We start from the raw sequence: 19,222 nt of genomic DNA, 5'->3' as shown, positions 1-19,222 counted from the left end.
TTACTGTCAGTATGGCAGAGTAACGAATAACACAGAGCCTACGGTTGTTAAGTTTACTGTCAGTATAGCTGAGTAACGAATAACACTGAGCCTAAGGTTACTAAGTTTACTGTCAGTATGGCAGAGTAACGAATAACACTGAGCCTACGGTTGTTAAGTTTACTGTCAGTATAGCTGAGTAACGAATAACACTGAGCCTAAGGTTACTAAGTTTACTGTCAGTATAGCAGAGTAACGAATAACACTGAACCTACGGCTGTTAAATTTACTGTCAGTATGGCAGAGTAACGAATAATACTGAGCCTACGGTTGTTAAGTTTACTGTCAGTATAGCAGAGTAACGAATAATACTGAGCCTAAGTAAGTTTAGACTGTGACAAAATGAATCATGGCCAGTATCCTATCTGACGGCATTAGTCATGTTTAAAATGAGATTTGGTGTCCCATCCGTCTTGCAGAATGGACATATGGCATTGTTAGCCGAAATCCAGCTGAACATGTCTCGCCTCATCCCACTAAGTTTTTTAGGATCCATGTATACGCTGCTGTCACTTATTCAGAATGCACAACATATCACTATGTAGTCAGTGAAATAGAATAACATGTGGGATGGCCGAACGATTGTTTTAGAAAACTGAACAAATAGTTAAAAAGTCACTGCGGTTGTTCACGAGGTACAAGCTCTAGCAAAACATTTAGTCTGACAGTCAATACACGAATCCATATATTGACAACTTTGATATCCACATGGGATCAACTGTTGCTCTCTCATTGAAATCCGTACTCGTTTGAATATATACTATTTAATTTATGAAAAAAGTAGGCGATATTCCATTTTGCCCACATACCACTATCCAGTGTCAATGCATATGAGAAAAGGTAACATATACTTATTTTCAAAGGAATGGAATAAATTGTCACATTTCCCTTCACTTCCCTTCATAACCCGTTTCCTCCTTGGCTTCATCATGTGCGTGTTATCAATCTTGTAAATCCAGTATCCCCTACTTTTTGAATGACATATTGCGTCGTAGTCAACTTTGCTCAACTGAGAGACGGCTCAGTTTTTGTCATTGAACATGCTTCATAGGTTTGCAATTGTTCAGAAAAACGCCTTCATCTTGAAAGTCCGCGTCGGCTGGTTGGTCGTGTGTAACGCACACTCAGTATAATGGGACAAAGTAATTTTTATACCAAAGTAACAGGCGCTTTCTGACATCCACTGACAGCACAACAGATCATAAGGAAAATTTCCTGGGCATACTTGCACCAAGCGATCTTAGTGCTGCAATGATTGTAACTCCCATTCTCCAATATAGGCTTAAGATATTCGTAGCGCTAAGATTGTGCAAGTGGGCCCTTATGTTTTCTGAAGATACATCTGCGTTGTGGCTAAAACGTATTGGTAAAACTACAGAGGACATGCCTTCACCTACTTAATAAAAACGTACGCCTTAGCAACTACAACAGAACACAACACCTGTGGCTTACAACTCAACCGATCTTACAATCTACTTTTAATTTAGCCACTTTTTGTTGTATACTTTCTGTTGATTTCTTTAGTGGAGTAAAGGATTATGATTAATTTTTAAGGTACTGATTTGACAGTGCATTGCCTGTCCCAGCAATATATACTGAAGGCAAAAGAAACGTTGCTGGTGATAGTGTAGTTGTTCAGTGGCTTGTAGTTGATATCTCGTTAACCTTGCCATTCAAGCCGGCAATTTATGCCTGAATGCATGCACGATGCACATGCATCTGAACTTCAATGGTGTGTTTGTGCAAACCCTTCCCTGACCGCAAACAAAAACATGCTATATGACCACGATTCATGTTTTCCTCAAACTTGACCTTCCGGTAGTTTTTTTTTAAAAAAAACCCCGTTCAAATACAAAGTTGATATTTAAATGTAATTTTTTCAGTATTAAGATGTTTCTCTGGCTTTCAGTATATCTCAGTTTTGAACGATTTTTTATGGATCTGTGAGTACAAAAGAGAAATGGTCATGGCATAAAGTGTTAGACTCAAGATAGAGCTGACAGCACTGATGCATGTTTTTTGCGAGGTTTCATACTATGGGCAATGTAACAGCTTTATTGTGGCATAGTTTAATATATCGGTTATGTCTTCGATCAAAAAATATACTCAAGCTCACATATGGTGGTTATAGTTTGACGCCTTGTGAGCATGCAGGCCAGTCAGACTATGGGCGAGCATGGCCAGAACGGCTTTATTCAAAACACTTTTGCCTCTTTATGTACTTTGTGCATTGTAACAATGAGCACATCGCATGCTGGATCAATCTTCAACTTAGACTTAAGTGGACCTGGTCATTCTCTACTTGGACGAAGTGTTTCAGATATGAACATTATCCTTTCTGTCATCAATCTGTCAGTCATCCACTCCGACCTATCCCCAGGCACAGGAGCTCGTGTCATTGCAAGGATTAAATGGTTTTCTTAATATAAAATTTGAGATGACCCCCGACATTAAACACTTCACAGTATAATATAAATTTAAAGTCGACGGTCATCTCAAAACTTTCATATTTAAAAAAAATATCTTTAATCCTCACAATGACACGAGCGCCTATGTCCCCAGGGTCAGCATTGATCCCACCAACGTTAACCTGACAAGGGCATATCATTCACTTCTATACTTTTCTTACTGCTAATAGCATGCCACGTTACATTTATAACAAATTCACTGTTACAAAGTATTGTTTCTTTTACTTTTCATTTTTTTCTACATTTCATTGGTATTTTAACAGGAGAGAAAACAATAACATTTCCAGCAGGCGATGATGCATGTGGGCATAGAATCCGACTGTTCAGCGTGCTGAACCATTGTCGCTGGTGCCACTGTAGTTCATGTTACTGTGGCGCTATTGTATTCATGTAGGATGCCCAATATACTGTATTTGGTTAAAGCGTTCACTCGTGATTACGCAGATATTGCTTGAATTTAAAAGCGGCGTTAAACCAAACTCACTCACTCACTCTTGGTGATTCAAGAGACTCTGTGACCGTCAGACCTAAAATCGGATGCAAATGAGTGTTGTTTTATTAAAACGTTACTTTGTAAAACTAGCTACTTTTTGCCAGCACAGTCGGATCGTAAGACTTACGAATGGACGAATTGTATTCAGTATCAATCAACTGTGTAGTCTCGTGTAAAACAGCCGAGCATTGCTGAAATCGTTTCATTTCACTGTGATGCAAAGATCAGTTAACTGCATTAATCGGAGAACTCACTGACATATACATTGAGCGAGTTTACGTTACATGCAGTATTTCAACTATATTGTGAAAAGGAGCATACGGTAACAATATATCTTTTCCTACTTTATACACACCTGTCATCAACCAATAAAACAACTAAAGTATCCCATTTTATAACTGAAACTAATCTGAGATCAATTTAAAATCTAATGCTGAATTATTCAACAGCACAATATAAAATCGGACTATAAATCGCCAGCAAACAAAGTTTGGCCACCGTAGTGAGGACCGTAGAGACAAAACACCTGCTTCCTGCGCCACTCCACCCCAGGATTTACACTGCCTCTACATGCTGGGGATTGTATTGACAAGTTGATAACGTTGATCATCCAAGATAACGTGGGAATGGACATCAGGGGACGTGGAAACCCTGACCGAAAAAGTTACATAGTCAGCCACCAAGAACCGTGATCCTTTGCCTTTAGTTCGTGGTATTTGAGGGGCGGTGGGGTAGCCCAGTGGTTAAAGCGTTGGCTCATCACGCCGAAGACTGGGGTTCGATTCCCCACATGAACAGTGAAGCCAAATTCACCCACGATGATATTGCTGGGATATTGATAAAAGCGGTGTAACACCATACTCACTCATTCATGGTATTTGTAAAAGCGGTGCAACACCATACTCATTCATTCATGGTAGCGGTGTAACACCATACTCACTCATTCGTGGTATTTGTAAAAGCGGCGTAACACCATACTCACTCATTCATGGTATTTGTAAAAGCGGCGTAACACCATACTCACTCATTCATGGTATTTGTAAAAGCGGCGTAACACCATACTCACTCATTCATGGTATTTGTAAAAGCGGCGTAACACCATACTCACTCATTCATGGTATTTGTAAAAGCGGTGCAACACCATACTCACTCATTCATGGTATTTGTAAAAGCGGCGTAACACCATACTCACTCATTCATGGTATTTGTAAAAGCGGCGTAACACCATACTCACTCATTCATGGTATTTGTAAAAGCGGCGTAACACCATACTCACTCATTCATGGTATTTGTGAAAGCTGTGTAACACCATACTCACTCATTCATGGTATTTGTGAAAGCGGTGTAACACCATACTCACTCATTCGTGGTATTTGTAAAAGCGGTGTAACACCATACTCACTCATTCGTGGTATTTGATGAGTGGGTGAATGCTGTTTCATGCAATTCCCCAGCTACGTAATGTATGGGTGAACGAATGGAATTTGACACCCCGTTTACTCCATATCCCAGCTATATGACGGTGGTGGACATGGAAATCAGCTTGTCCCAAACTAGGGAGCCGACGCTTTAACCACTGGGTACCCCTCCAACCGATATAATCAATGGAATTTGTTTCTCATATTCATAATTTTAATCAGTAGGTACCGGTAAGCTGCATGTCAGTAGTCTCAAGAGTCAGGATTAGAGATCAAAGACAAAATATCCCTAATCGTGTGCAGATCTTAATCACAAAGTCCTAATAGGGCTATTGTCTCCATTTAGCTTTCCTAAAATATTTTTAAAAGATACAAAATATTTTGTCCATAAACTCTGTACTTATGGCGAAAACAAATGACAGCATGGTTTGACAAAACAGGCAATAATTACTTATTCTGAATGTCTTCATGCTTTTTACCTCTATTAACAGCACTACCGTTATTGATTACTCCTAGTACCTTGGTGATTGAAAGTTTCCGTGTTCATACTGAATAGATGGATTGATTACCAGTGACTTGTGTCAATCTCAATGCAAGGTATTTGTCGGAGATTCCAGGTATGGAGGACGCGCTTGTAAATGTGAGTTAGGACTTGTAGGACGTAAACAGGAAGTCGGGAAATCATTTTCAGGGGCAGAGGCAATATTCCTGACCGTGACTGCAGTGGTATTCAATCTCGAGTTTCTCGTTCATATTCCTATGGTCATTAACGGATACGCCGTCATCTCGTTCAACAAACGTTCCAACAAACGTAACGTTATACTAAGGTATAACTAAGGTAGAAGTACGTGAGTGAGTTGAAATTTACGCCGCTTTCAGCAATATTCCAGTAATAGCACGGCAGGGAAATGGGAAATGATCTTCACACATTGTACAATGTTGGGAATCGAACCCGTGGCTTCGTCGTGACGAGCGAACACTTCAACCACTGGACTCCACTCCCAACCAAGGTAGGAGAGTTATTGTGGTTGCACGGTACTAAGATCGATTATTATTATGTGGAAATGAATGATTATCTAATGAGTAGTTATGCTCTTTATGAAATATGCTGGCTTGTTGTGCACAACGTCATTAAACGTCCTTTGTGCTAACGTAGCTGTTGTGAACGACGTATCGAGTATCTTGTTCGTGACCAAGTATTACGCCCTCGTTCTTAACGAAAGTAATATCCCAGCGTACCACACCTAACGTAACGGCACCTAACGTAACCACACCTAACGTAACCACACCTAACGTAACTATTATGCTGGCGACAGTGCTGCGCACGTATTATGTGTGACTTAGGTTCATTTAATCTAAAGTGATTTTTCTGCCTCATTGTAATGCTACAATTGTTTCAGAAACGCTGGGATTCTCATGGACATGGGCTGCGGATGTAGAAAATCTATAAGCACGTACGTACATCTGAGTTATTGAGTTGAGTTTTACGCCGCTTTTAGCAATATTTCAGCATGATCACGACGAGTGACACACATTGTTCACACATTGTGCCCATGTGAGAAACGAACCCTGACATTTCGGCGTGACGAGAGAACGCTTTAACCACTCGGCAACCCCACCGCCAAGTAAGTACATATGATTGTCGTTTCGATGTCACATGTACTTACAGGTAACAGATTTGGGCGGTCGGGTATCGTGTCTTGGAAACTATTGTGCAGCGGCGGTGGGAGACGTTGTTCATAATACCGCTCATATATAACTGGTTCTGTTTCGCAGGACCCGTGAAGATCCAGGTTAGAATTGATCTTCAGTACCCCATGCTTGTCGTAAAAGGCGCCTAACGGGATCGGGTGGTCAGACTTGGTGACTGTCTGCTACATGTCGCATCCCAGTTGCATATCTGCTCATGATGCTGATCAGTGGATTGTCTGGTCCATACTCCATTGTTTGTTTGAACATATTTATTCAATGTTGAAAGGATTTGGGCACAAGCTATGTAGCTTATTGCCGCCCGCTCCCATTGGAAACATGCTTGCTTGAGATCAAAACGGCAGCTGACACATTTTTGTCATTTTTGAAATAAATGGTCAGCATCTTCCTCCGGAGCACCACAATCGCAAGCTTTACTCTCTGATAAATTAACTCGAAAAAGACCTGCATTTTCTATTACATCAGATACTCGATGAGACCATGTTGTATTATGTACAAAGATGATACTGAGATATTTATGTTGATGTATACGTTCCAAATGTGCATTATTGAAAATCACGTTATGAAAGTAGAGGACAATTTCCATTCTTAAAACGCATGATTGTGTCTTTTTCGGATTAGATTTCACTAACAATTTGTCACATATTCTTGAGAAACCCCTGCGGTAACATTTAATACTTTTGATAATTTTGTAAATGATAACTTCACTTTGTCGTGTGTTAGATTTGTTAACCACGAATACCATAATTTTCTAATTTGCGCATTGACACTTTATGCCACACCCTGTTAAAGGCCCTTGAAATGTCACAAAATGACCTACAATAAAGGTGATAATTATCTAGAGCTGAACATATATGATGACACATGTCAATGAGTTGAGATGTGGTAGAGTGGTCTGCAGTAAAATCGGACTGAAATTTACTTATATGCTATGTTTACTGAAATGGTTATGAAACTGCTTTGACATTATTTTGTTTAAATCCGGAGGACAGATAATAAACGTATGTATCTGTAATTATCAGGGAGGGGTTTATCTCCTTGAAAATAGGGGTCACGCTGTCTGCTTTCCTAACTGAAGGAAAAACACACTGAAATATACTGAGTCAAAAAAGAAACTTCACATTCTTTCTTCAGGGCACTATAAAGGAACAAGAGATGGTTAAATTGTTATTATTTCACTGCTGAGATCTGTGTGATGTACACGATACACTGACAGTGCCCCAATCAGTTCCATTAGGCTACATCGCCGTTCCAAAACATGGGTATGGAGAATGTCAAGTCACATTATGGACGTCGAGAAAGGAGACTGTCAACCCGCAACCGATTTCGAATGGTCAGTGAGGGCAGTCGACCTCTAAACATATCAGCCCTGGTTCGTGTGGTCGGCAGAAATCTGTCACGTATGTGACGTAGGACCATTTGGCGGTCTTCTGCTCGTGACGTCACACGTGGACGACCCGACCTTGAGCGATCAGAAGTGGTGCTAGTTTGTTGTAGACGACCTCGCAAGTCATACACAGTACGGCGGCTGCATCCCATTGCTCTTGCGACGTCAATAACTGTTCTTTCCGCTTGCAACATGCCAACGGCGCTTTCACGCTGCACATTTGACAACATGTGGCATTTCAAGTATCGTTGGAACCAGTTTTTCCAATTCTTGAGGCCAATGCAAACACGTGCAAATGAAGAAAACTTCGTTGCGAAGATCACGTGATCGACTGCGCGTGCAAAACCTGATTTGGCACTAACATCATTTGCACGACGAATAGATGGATTTTAGTGGGTTTTGCTAACGTTTTTCTAGAGTCGAAAGGCAAGGATCCCATTTCGGATACATAGATGTATCATCTAGAAAAATTCTTCATTATTTTTAGAAATTACATTTTGTGAAGTTTCTTTTTTGACTTAGTATACTATACAGTAACCAAAGCGGTTCAGCTGTTGATGTAAAGTTCGTTTTAGCATTTTCAAATTAATACCACTAACGCTTGTAATGCCGAGAGGACAGCGATGGATAACAGGTGGCACACCTTGCCCTCACTGTTGATACTGGAAACAGATACAAAATATGTATTCCGTGTTTGGGTTTTGTCAAAGTCTGTAAATGCTCAAGGTATTCCAAGATCATCAGCAACAAGATAGGGAATGGGTCCCATTGAAGTAAACCTTTCAACAAATGATTGAAAACCTTCCAAAAGTTTTCTGACTGAATAGAGTGAGAAGATGGAAACAAACTGCTTACACTGGAATAAGGAACGGTCTCATTTCTATTTTCTCGATTATTTACAGACGGCGGCATATAGCTGGATTACTGCTGAGCGTTACGTTGACAACAAACGAAACTGTAGTAATAATGATAATAAGGGTGTATGTAGACAGGACAAAACTGATCATGTGTGGAAGCCTAATTGTTACAACGTTCGCTCGTCACGCCGTAGACTGGCAGGTGGAACATGTATGGTCTAGACAAACCAAATATACGAAATTTGCAAAAGAAAAGCAAGTTTCTAAAAACAAATCTCATAAACGTAAGCATTCATTTGATTTAAAAACGTGACAAAAAACGTTTCTCTTACTGTTCAGTGTAGTAGAGCTATATTTATATATATTACAAACCAAGAACAATAAGAAAGTTAACATATGTGCAAGGTGCCGACAAACAAGGGGACACATTCCTATGTCCCATGGGCATTACGTCCCTCGTGCAATGAGGTACGATATACATGTTTACGGTGGTGAAGAAACACAAGAGGGATGATTTGAATATGCTCCTCCTAACCTTTGATATTTTTCCATTCCCAGGTTACTCGTCGCCATCAACATCTCTTGCATCTTCCTGGTCCTTATTGTTTTACCTCGGCTGTTTCCGACCAATCAAGTCCTGCATACAATAAAGACACGTGACAGTGTGGTTGTGGTAACAAACCAGAAAAACTCGACGTTACCAAATAATGGTCTGCCTTTCAACAAATGTTCCAAGGTGACAAACCTCGCCTTCCTGAAAGTACACAAGTGTGGCGGCTCAACGATAGCCAATATTTTACAACGCTTTGTCATCAGGAACCAACTTAACGTAGTTCTTCCCAACAAAGACACATGGTCATACGGTTTCAATCATCTGGGGCATAATCAGAATTTCACAATGAAGTCAGTGATTCCCATTCCACGAAACGAGACGTATAACGTCATATGCCACCATGTCGAGTACAATAGGACAATGTTTAAGAAGCTTCTACCAAAGGATGCACCGTTTTTCGCCATTGTTCGAGATCCGGAAGATAGGTTTGTTTCCGCAGCCTTCTACTACCGACTTGTGCATGATCTGAAAAGGATTTTTAAAGGTATGAACAGGACAGACTACATATTTACTGAATGGTTAAAAAATCCACGGAAGTATACAAGTGCTATTGAAACCAATAACCATATGGCGTATGATTTTGGCATTCCGGAGATGTATTTCCATAACAGTAGTTATGTCGACGAGTATATTCGATCCCTGGATTCCGATTTCGATTTTGTTTTATTGATGGACTATTTTGACGAATCTCTGATGCTTCTACGTCGCAAGCTGTGCTGGAGCATGAAGGACATGGTTTACCTCAGAAGTAACAGTGGGAAAAATAAAGTGGATTTCGCTTTCAGTGAGGATGACCGGAAGCTGTTGAGAAAGTGGCAAATGGCGGACGTCGCCATCTTTGAGCATTTCCGTGCCCGGTTCTGGCGTCAGGTGGAGTTGGAGGGGAGGGGGCTGTTCCAGGAGACGGCGTTCTTTAAACAGGTCCTGAGGAGGGTCCGCGATTACTGCAAGTACGGGAAGTCTCGGTGGCCATCGGTGGACATTGCGTCCTCGTCCTGGAGTGAGTCTTTCAGCGTCACTGTGAAGGACTGTAAACAAATGGAAACTGGGGAGCTTCAGTTTGTCGCCATGCTTCAGAAAGCCGCCTGGACTAAATATAACGCATTTTTGACAAGATCTTGACTGAACTATATAGTGAAGCTAGTGAATTTATAGAGCAAGTTTCGTCCCTTCTGTGGTGAAATGTGCTTCAAGTAACAGCGGTTCGCTGTAATCATTAATAGTTATAACCATACAGCATCACTGCAAAACGTGCCAGTAGAATGAATGACGGTGATCTCCCCTGGGGCTGTGCAATGGCCGCCATGACGACCACTTGCTTTCTAAACAAAGGGCTTTTTAAACAGTGCCCTTGTTTTGATACAAGTCCTAAGACCCATCAGTGATTAGTCTAAAGAAATACTTATTGTTTGGTGACCGTGCGCATTTGGTGGACGCCTACTTTTGCCGAATGTGTCTACGACAGTGTCGGCCATTAATTTAGACAGAGACCATATACCGAACACCTTATGGTCTCTGATTTAGAGAATGTGGATTCAAATATATCAACTCCTAATTAATTTTGTTTGTTACATATGCTTGACTGGTAATTTTGTAGGTTGCCTGGTCAAGTGTATTGTAATGGCTTTGCACATGTATATTGTTCTTGAGTAAATTAGGTCTTTTCGTGATGTCAGTGAAATTATCATCTTTACTACAAATGTTTCTGTCGGGTAGCTTCAGAACATGTTCATAACTGACTGGAACTGCCCTGTGTTTTGTTATTTAATCTACGCGATTGACGAGCATCAACCAGGTCTCTAAGCCTGACCACCCGATCCCCTTAGCGCCTCTTACGACAAGCGAGGGTTACTGAAGACCAGTTCTAACCGGGATCTGGAGGAAAGAGGTAAATCTGGTGTGGGTCCTACATATTTAACTTAGACATAATCTTTATACTGACATACGATCATTTTGGTGTCACTCTAAATATGCGTCTCGGTTGTAAATATGTAAACCTCAGTGACAGGTACTTCCATTGTTTTCATTCAGGTATGTGTATAACATAAATGTTCTGTTCAATAAGCTGCACACTATGGTATGCAAATTTGATTTTTCATTCACTTGAAATAAATCGGCCATTGCTGTTCACACTATCGGAGCAGATACTAGTGCACTGGTAATGTGAAGTAACATCCGGCTTAGTACCTTGATATCTCCAGGGTATACATTCCGATAAATCTCCACTATGCACTGGATGCACCTATGGTTCGGCACGATAATTCTATTGTCTCCCTTGGCTTTTTATCCAATCCGGTTTCTTAAACTGTCTGTCTTGGCAACACAAATGATGTGGAGGTGCTCTGAAAGAGGTAGGAGGAGTTCTTGCATACTTATTTGTTTTCAAAGTTTCAGACCTGTCAGTTTGTCTGCATGATTTCCCTGAAACAAAACTTCGAGACTACGACCGCGACTACGACAGTCTTTCTTCACTGGCGAGCTCGGTTGAAACGGAGGCTTAGCTGATTGGCTACCGTGAGAATGCGGAGCCAGCAAAGTGGGGTGTTAAAATGATCGGGCATAGATGCATCCAGGGTATAGTGGAGATTTATCGGGACGAAAAATCTTGAAAATATCGAGGATGGTTTGACTGGATCTTCAGCAACCTTACTTGTTACTTGCAACTAACGGGTCGAGTAGCCAGACTCGCTGACTTGGTTGACACGTCATCGCATCCCAAAAATACATTGCGTTTATCGACCCTCGTGATGTTGATCACTGGATTGTCTGGTTCAGAGTTGATTATTTACAGACCGCCGTCATATAGCTGGAATATTGCTCAGTGCGTCCTTAACTATGTGTAAAGTATCACACTCGTAAAAAGCTAGGACATAAAAACATGATTAATACACCACAGTTCCTATTTTTCAGCTCTTACTGAAAAATGTAAATATTTTAGCAACCTTTGACAACACGTGACAAGGCTACACTAGCGGTGAATGAGACCTGTTTAAACTAATCAGTTCACAGACAGTCACGTGCTTCTTGGACGCGCGATTAACATATGGTATCTGTCAAACATAGAGAGTCACTTATAAAGGTCTTATCTGATAGTCCATAGAGAAATCTTCACTTGCGATAGTACTGCTGTCCAGCCTTCTCATCAATACTGGTAATTTGGTCGATATGCGCCGCCGTTGTTGGAAATCCATATGCATGTACGTAGACTCATTTCTCACACTTGATCAATACAGTTTGAATGAGCCACTGAATTAACGTAGCATCAGTGTGTTTTGAATGCGGCCCCCATTCTTACTGATCTTCATCGGGAGTGTCCAAGTCTGTATATATGTCGACCATGATAAAAATTGCATGTCTCATGGAACTGATGTCATCGGCAGCAGTGGCAAACAGTGTTCAGTCATCACTATGAACACACTACTGATCCAAGATACAAGTTACATCCAAAGTCGTAGCATTTGTACTAATTAACCGTTTCCAGCACTGCGTGTATGGTGAAGGCTAGCAAAACTTGAAATACCAACTTGACCTAATATCAGTTTGGCGCGGTGGGGTAGTTTAGTGGTTAAAGCGTTCGCTCGTCTCGCTAAAGACTCAGGTTCGATTTCCCACATGGATACAATGTATGAAGCCCATTTCTGGTGTCCCTTGCCTTGAAATTGATAAAAGGGGCATAAAACCATACACTTTCACTCATTAATGTCAAATGTGCTGATTCACTCTTCTTGTAAAGCGATGGGGTTGCCTGGTGGTTACTGCATTCGCTCGTCACGCTCTGCCTGGTGTTTACTGCATTCGCTCGTCACGCTCAAGACCCAGGTTCGATTCCCCACATGGGTACAATGTGTAAAGCCCATTTCTGGTGCCCCCTGCCTTGATATTGATAAAAGCGGTGTAAAACCATACTCGTTCCCTCTTTAATGTCAGTTAGGCTGATTCACACTTGGTGTAATACGGTGAGGTTGCTATTGGGTAAAGCGTTCGCTCGTCATGCCAAAGACCCGGGTTCGATTCCCCACATGGGTACAATGTGAGAAGCCCTTGCCTGTGTCTCCTGTCGTGATATTGCTGGAATATTGTTGAAAGCGGCGTAAAATTAAACTCGCTGATGTGTGATGCGTACATGAATATGCAGAGTTGCGCTCCTTGGGCATTTCAGGGTTGTAACCATTGGTGTTTTTTCCTGGTGCCACGAAAAATGGTATACGTTACCGTATACGGTAGCGTAGACCTGTTTCATTTCAGTGACATTCATTCTGCATATTCTGCTGACACGCCGTGGCATAAATCAATATTCTCCAAGTAGCCGGACAAACTGTATCCACTTCGTCTTCTGAAATAGTTTTTGGTTTCCTTTCTCAGGTTGCTTTCTGCCGTTGCTTTCTCCACCATTTTCGTCTGCCTTCTGACGTCACCCCGCTCGTTGTCTGGCAACCATCTGACACGAGATAAAATTGCATGCGGGAAGGTTTCTTTGACGACGACAAAACAATACAACAAATTAACACCGTGTTCCAAAGTGAACAACATCGCATTTCTGAAGGTACATAAGTGCGGTAGCACAACGGTAACCAACATCTTTCAACGCTTCGCCATCTGGAACCAGCTCAACGTAGTTCTTCCAAACAAGAAGAAAGGCTCATATGGTTTCAATTACCTTGGTTACGATCGGAATTTTACCATGGACTCGGTTATTCCGATTCCTCGCAACGAGACTTATAACATACTATGTAACCATGTAGTATATAATAGAACAATGTTCAGGAAATTACTGCCAAAAGGATCATTCTATACTGCCATCGTTCGAGACCCGGAAGAACGTTTTGTCTCTGCTGCCTTCTATTATGGTCTTGTGCGGAAATTAAAGCGAGTGGTTCCTGGCATCAACTCTACCAAATATATATTTTCACAGTGGTTGAAAAACCCATGGAAGTATGGCCTTAGCATGGAGGTGAGTAACCATATGGCATATGACTTCGGAGTTCACCAAAGCAAATTCCATAACAAAAGTGCGGTCGACAAATATATTCGATCCCTGGATTATGATTTCGATTTTGTTTTATTGATGGACTATTTTGACGAATCTCTGATGCTTCTACGTCGCAAGCTGTGCTGGAGCATGAAGGACATGGTTTACCTCAGAAGTAACAGTGGGAAAAATAAAGTGGATTTCGCTTTCAGTGAGGATGACCGGAAGCTGTTGAGAAAGTGGCAAATGGCGGACGTCGCCATCTTTGAGCATTTTCGTGCCCGGTTCTGGCGTCAGGTGGAGTTGGAGGGGAGGGAGTTGTTCCAAGAGACGGCGTTCTTCAAACGGGTCCTGAGGAGGGTCCGCGACTACTGCAAGTACGGGAAATTGAAATGGCCGTCACTGGACATTGCGTCCTCGCCCTGGAGTGAGTCCTTCACAGTGACGTCATTTGACTGTCATCTGATGGAAACCAATGAACTGGTTCTAGTTCTGAGACTTCAGCAATCTGCTTGGGCTCGATATAATGCCTCTTTTACTATAACACCAGAACCTGAAAGACGCAAATAATGCTAGACGTATTCTACCTTCCTCCTCACAGGGTAGATACATAATTAACTACATGTAGTTAATTTTCAATGCAATACTATCAACTATACGAAATGAACTCAGTTTCACCAGCTCCCATGACTGTTACACATGTTTGTTTGTTTGTGTGTGTGTGTGTGTGTGTGTGTGTGTGTGTGTGTGTGTGTGTGTGTGTGTGTGTGTGTGTGTGTGTGTGTGTGTGTGTGGAGCTTAACGCAGTGTTCATGTGAAATTTTATATCCTATAAAACAAGATTTAGTCACAGCTGTTCGTTCAAAAATCAACACCTCATTGTTTTTTCCCCGATCCGATAAGCGAGGCTCTGATTTGAGGATAAAACGAGATTCTGAAGCGACATGATTTAGATCCTTGGTCAGCCGTGACTACTGTGGGCATACTTTAAACAGATGGTGCTATATCCACAGTGTTGACAGATCACTCTGTATTTGTTTACATGTGCAGTAGCAAAACCCTATTGCTCTTGTATTGCTAAGCAACAAACACTCACTTTATGTTCACAGAACGTTCTTTTTCATCCACTTTCAGCTTCAACCAGGACTAGATTTCACAGCTCTAATTTCAAAGGTTGATTATTCGGTTGTTTAAGCAACATTCCAGGGGCACAAAACCTAGGGCCTATTCGATTATGCTAAACCGGTTTTAGTTTTAGTTTCTGGGTAACCATGCACTCGATTGTGCCGAAACCCAAAACTCTGAAACTTCGAAACCATCTCCGAGGCAGGTTTTGCGTTCTCTCACAACAAAGTTAGCGGACACACAGCTTGTAAGATCATGATCACTCGCTATATGGTCTCTGGATCACTGAATGGAATCCTTAACTGTCAGTGTAGTCTTCGTATATAGCTATATCACTTTCATAAATAAATCCGTTACCCCCTTTTCGTCCTTTCTTAGCTTCGAACTGTTGTGCCACTTTAAATGCAGAATCGCGGAAAGTCCACACAATAAATTTGGTTCTTTAATTTTCAAAGAGTTTTTCGGTTACATCATGAGCAATTTTTGAAACTTTTGGAATCTGAAACACCAGACTGGCAATGTGCATAATGATGTGAGAGGTAATAAGGTGTTTGAAAGCGGATGGTAAAACCATCCATTCGTTCATAAACCTAGAAACTCCTTTCACTTTGAAACCCTGTATATCCGAAACTAGACGCTCCTTTATAACAGGAGGAAACGGTTTCGCAATAACTGAACCAGCGATTATGTGCTAATTGGAGTTTTCCCAATTCTAGTATTATGTCTTCTTGCATCCTTTTAGTGTGAACGCCCTTCAGATTGTTCTTTGAATTATGGCATTGAAATTTATTTTCAAGGCATGTTTTTTTTAGTCTTTTCCCTATTTCTTGGCATGCATATGGGTAGCCTCGCGCAGGCTTGATAGATTTTAAAATAAAATAACTTTAAAAATGTCCACTGTGGAGATACTCAGTTTAATAATGTATTAATATTGGAGGAAGAGCTTTGCCAGCGCTCCAATCTCCGCCATCACACACGTCTTCCTGCTTTGTGTTTTAAAAGTTTTCAGATCTTCCTGAACAGAGGCAGCGATAGCCGACTTATTTTCACAGCCTGTCAGTCTCACCGAGTTCGCCTACCTATGTCGCTCTAAATTTCACAAACATTTGTTCTGGAAAGGAATCTTAATGTAGATCAGTTGCCACTACAGTAGTACTCTGAAGATATATGATCTACAGTTTTATGCACGTGTCTTGGTATTTCTAAAAGGTTCTGTTTCACAAAAACGTCTTGAAGAAGTACACATCTTATCAACACACAGTATACCTTTGAATTTTGGTGTTCTTTATCGCATATTTTAAAACAGCTTCCAGGCTTTTAACTAGGTTCAGATTAATTTCTCTAGTTTCTCAGAAAGAAAACGTAGATGCATTGTACTGTAAAAAGTACAATAGTAGTGCATGTAGGATAAGAACCAAAAAGACAAACACTTTTGAACGAGGGGCTCCTCGACCTCGCCCAACATGCAAAAAAATAACAAAAGTCTATTGCAAAGTGCTTTGTCCACTAATATGGCTACCTGATCTGCACTTGCACAGGAACCGGAGAACTATCTGTCTTTACATTATTTTTGAAGCAGTATTACACACACACACACACACACACACACACACACACACACACACACACACACACACACACACACACACACACACACACACACACACACACACACACACACACACACACACACACACACACACACACACAGAGCACTGCTCCTCGTTTCCTCCTGAAAGATAGAATAATTAATAAATTCAGTTTCTAAACTTGATGTGAACATAGACCCCGTGTCATGATTTTCCATAGTACAATGCAGTAGTAGTAGGAGGAGGAGGAGGAGGAGGAGGGGGTGGGGAGCAGCAGCAACAGCAGCAGTAGACCAGCAGCAGTAGCTAGCAGTCGTTTGTTTGTAATATCACCTGTTGCTGAAGTTGACGGTTCTAAACTGGCTGGGATAGCCTCCGCACGTATACTCATTTGGTTAATGTTACAATCTCTTACCACTACAGCTATTGCAACATTTAAGGATAAAACATTTACTCTTTAGTTTGTTTAGTTGTTTGTCACTTTTGTCCGGCAATTTTTCAGAGTGTATTGTATGATTATTGTACTTGTACTACAACATGACCGACTTTATGAATATGAGTTTTACAGGAAGTTTACGGTGACCAGTATCAATATGGCACCCTCATTTCCACTGTCTGTTAGAATTATAGATTATCCTAGTCATAGTCATAGTAATGTGCCTGTATATGCAATGATGTGCCGATGATTATGGTAACGATACTTAATGAACAAATCGTAAATTCATCAATTGACAAGGAAAAACTTCACAGTAAATGGTATTAATGGTTTATCAACCCGTGGTCAACAATAGCGATGCCAAGTAAACGGTGAGGCCTACATTTCGAAATTAATACCATGAGGAAGTCATTAAAATATTGAAATTCTGGGAGTTGCACTTAGTGCTGGGATTGTAATATAGGAAATATCAACCGATGCAGATGGAGACGAAGGATTAATATTGCAAGACGGACCGTTCTCCGAAACCACGGCAACACCTGGTGTCCTCTTCGACTGCTTAGGGTCCTTCCTCGTCCTCACAAGCCGGTGATCAACTGCAGCCTACATCTTGCTAGGCATAACAAGATCCATGATTAACAGACTGTTTACAGACTGATGTTTACAGCACGATGAGATCGGCCTGAATGACATTCATAAAGTGACGTACTAGTGGAATCTGCACGTGAATGATACATGACGTCATCGCATTGGCACTGTATTTGTAAGTGACAGGAGAATGGCTTTTATCACCATATTTAGTGTCAAATCCCAAACAAATCCTCGCGGTTCAGTGACATTTAGTATCAATCACAAAATGTAATCATATGGTCCATTGGATATTTCAGTGATAAACCTGAATCAAAATTGTTTGGCTTGACTGATTACACGTGAAGATGCAGGTTACAATTGATCATCAGCATCCCATGCATGTCATAAGAGGCGACTAACAGGTTCGGGTAGTCAGGATCTTGGCTGACCCATGCCATTGTATCCCAAATGCGTTGATCGATGCACTAATTCTGCTGGGTGCCTCGTTAATCAACAAACCAGCAAACGCAACACGTTTGCAGTTGGCAACACTTTTACTCTGTTTAAGCTTTTCCTTACCGGTAACGTGTGCCATCAGAGACGATATAATAGATTATCTATTATATGGTCTCTGGTGCCATGTTAGCAGATGTAGTGGTAGTGGCTGTGATGAGCCGGGCTACCAAACCTGATAGACTATACTTTAAATCGTCATCATAATCATACTCTTTAAACAATGTAGGAGAACCTGAACTTTCAATCTGAATAGGACGTTTAAGTGGTTGCAAACTATGCAAAGACTGACTTCTTATCAACGCACCACCATCTCTCTTTATCACCACCATCCCTAAACACAAAGCATGGCTGCATGCGCAACTGGGTGTCACTCAATTTTTTTAAACATGTGTACGATTTTCATTTTAAAAATAAATATGAAAATCATACACATGCAAATTTCACGTCACGCACTAATCATCTCTTAAGAGCAATCACTGTACAAGCAACTATGATCACAAGGAAGTGCAAGCAATGATGCACCCTCTAAACATTCATTATTATCACATCAACATTGATTGTTTCCGATATATCTCCCAAATTTTTCAATCGTAAATATAGAAAAGCAGTTCCCTACCTTTTTACAAAAAGTATATCATATAATATGTGAAAGCAAACGTTTGAGAGAAACATATGCCTCGTGTTTACAAATCCACTGCGCTCGTGTTGAATTTGAGCATCAAGTTAAAAGTAACCTAGTTGTGCTGGGTGGTCGCGGAGTCAGGTATTTCGAACGCTGACACGAGAAACTATCATACTTTTTATTCTCTTGAAATAAATATGTGTATTATATTTTCTGAATATATCTTCGAATTGCAGATATCCAATTGCCTTGAAGGATGTTCACCTTGGTACTTGAATTTGTAATCAAATGCACAATTCTTATGGAAATTTGATCTCATCCGCTCCACTAAATCAGGTTAGACACGAATGAACAAGCACCTGTCACTAAAAACATTTTAGCGCAATGATTACTCCCTTCCTCTTTTCCAG

At 40.9% G+C, this 19,222-nt stretch overlaps 2 protein-coding genes and 1 long non-coding RNA gene across 3 annotated transcripts; all 3 read left to right on the top strand.

The window, feature by feature from the left end:
- Positions 1-5,375: 5,375 nt before the first annotated feature.
- LOC137274321 (uncharacterized) lies at positions 5,376-9,012 on the top strand. Its single transcript, XR_010956177.1, has 3 exons — positions 5,376-5,428; positions 5,819-5,872; positions 8,931-9,012. It is a non-coding gene; the product is annotated as an uncharacterized lncRNA (long non-coding RNA).
- Positions 9,013-9,078: 66 nt separating this feature from the next.
- Positions 9,079-10,107, top strand: LOC137274710 (galactosylceramide sulfotransferase-like; the record flags this gene model as incomplete). Its single annotated transcript, XM_067808060.1, has 1 exon — positions 9,079-10,107. A coding segment is annotated over one exon (1,029 nt), but the record flags the coding sequence as incomplete, so codon positions are not given.
- Positions 10,108-12,093: 1,986 nt separating this feature from the next.
- LOC137274319 (galactose-3-O-sulfotransferase 2-like) lies at positions 12,094-15,443 on the top strand. Its single transcript, XM_067807462.1, has 2 exons — positions 12,094-12,182; positions 13,348-15,443. The coding sequence occupies exons 1-2, from the start codon at positions 12,151-12,153 to the stop codon at positions 14,522-14,524; spliced, it is 1,209 nt and encodes a 402-aa protein (XP_067663563.1). The 5' UTR covers positions 12,094-12,150; the 3' UTR covers positions 14,525-15,443.
- Positions 15,444-19,222: the final 3,779 nt, after the last annotated feature.

Source organism: Haliotis asinina, chromosome 2 (assembly GCF_037392515.1).
Source record: "Haliotis asinina isolate JCU_RB_2024 chromosome 2, JCU_Hal_asi_v2, whole genome shotgun sequence".
Taxonomy (NCBI): domain Eukaryota; kingdom Metazoa; phylum Mollusca; class Gastropoda; order Lepetellida; family Haliotidae; genus Haliotis; species Haliotis asinina.
This window is presented reverse-complemented; position numbering and strand designations above follow the sequence as displayed.

What these genes read in the sequence shown, in the direction of transcription:
- LOC137274319 (XM_067807462.1), top strand. Translation starts at nt 12,151, where the DNA reads ATGCGCCGCCGTTGTTGGAAATCCATATGCAT. An exon ending in TGTTGGAAATCCATATGCAT is followed by an intron (nt 12,183 to 13,347) that starts GTACGTAGACTC and finishes TTCCTTTCTCAG; the next exon opens with GTTGCTTTCTGCCGTTGCTT.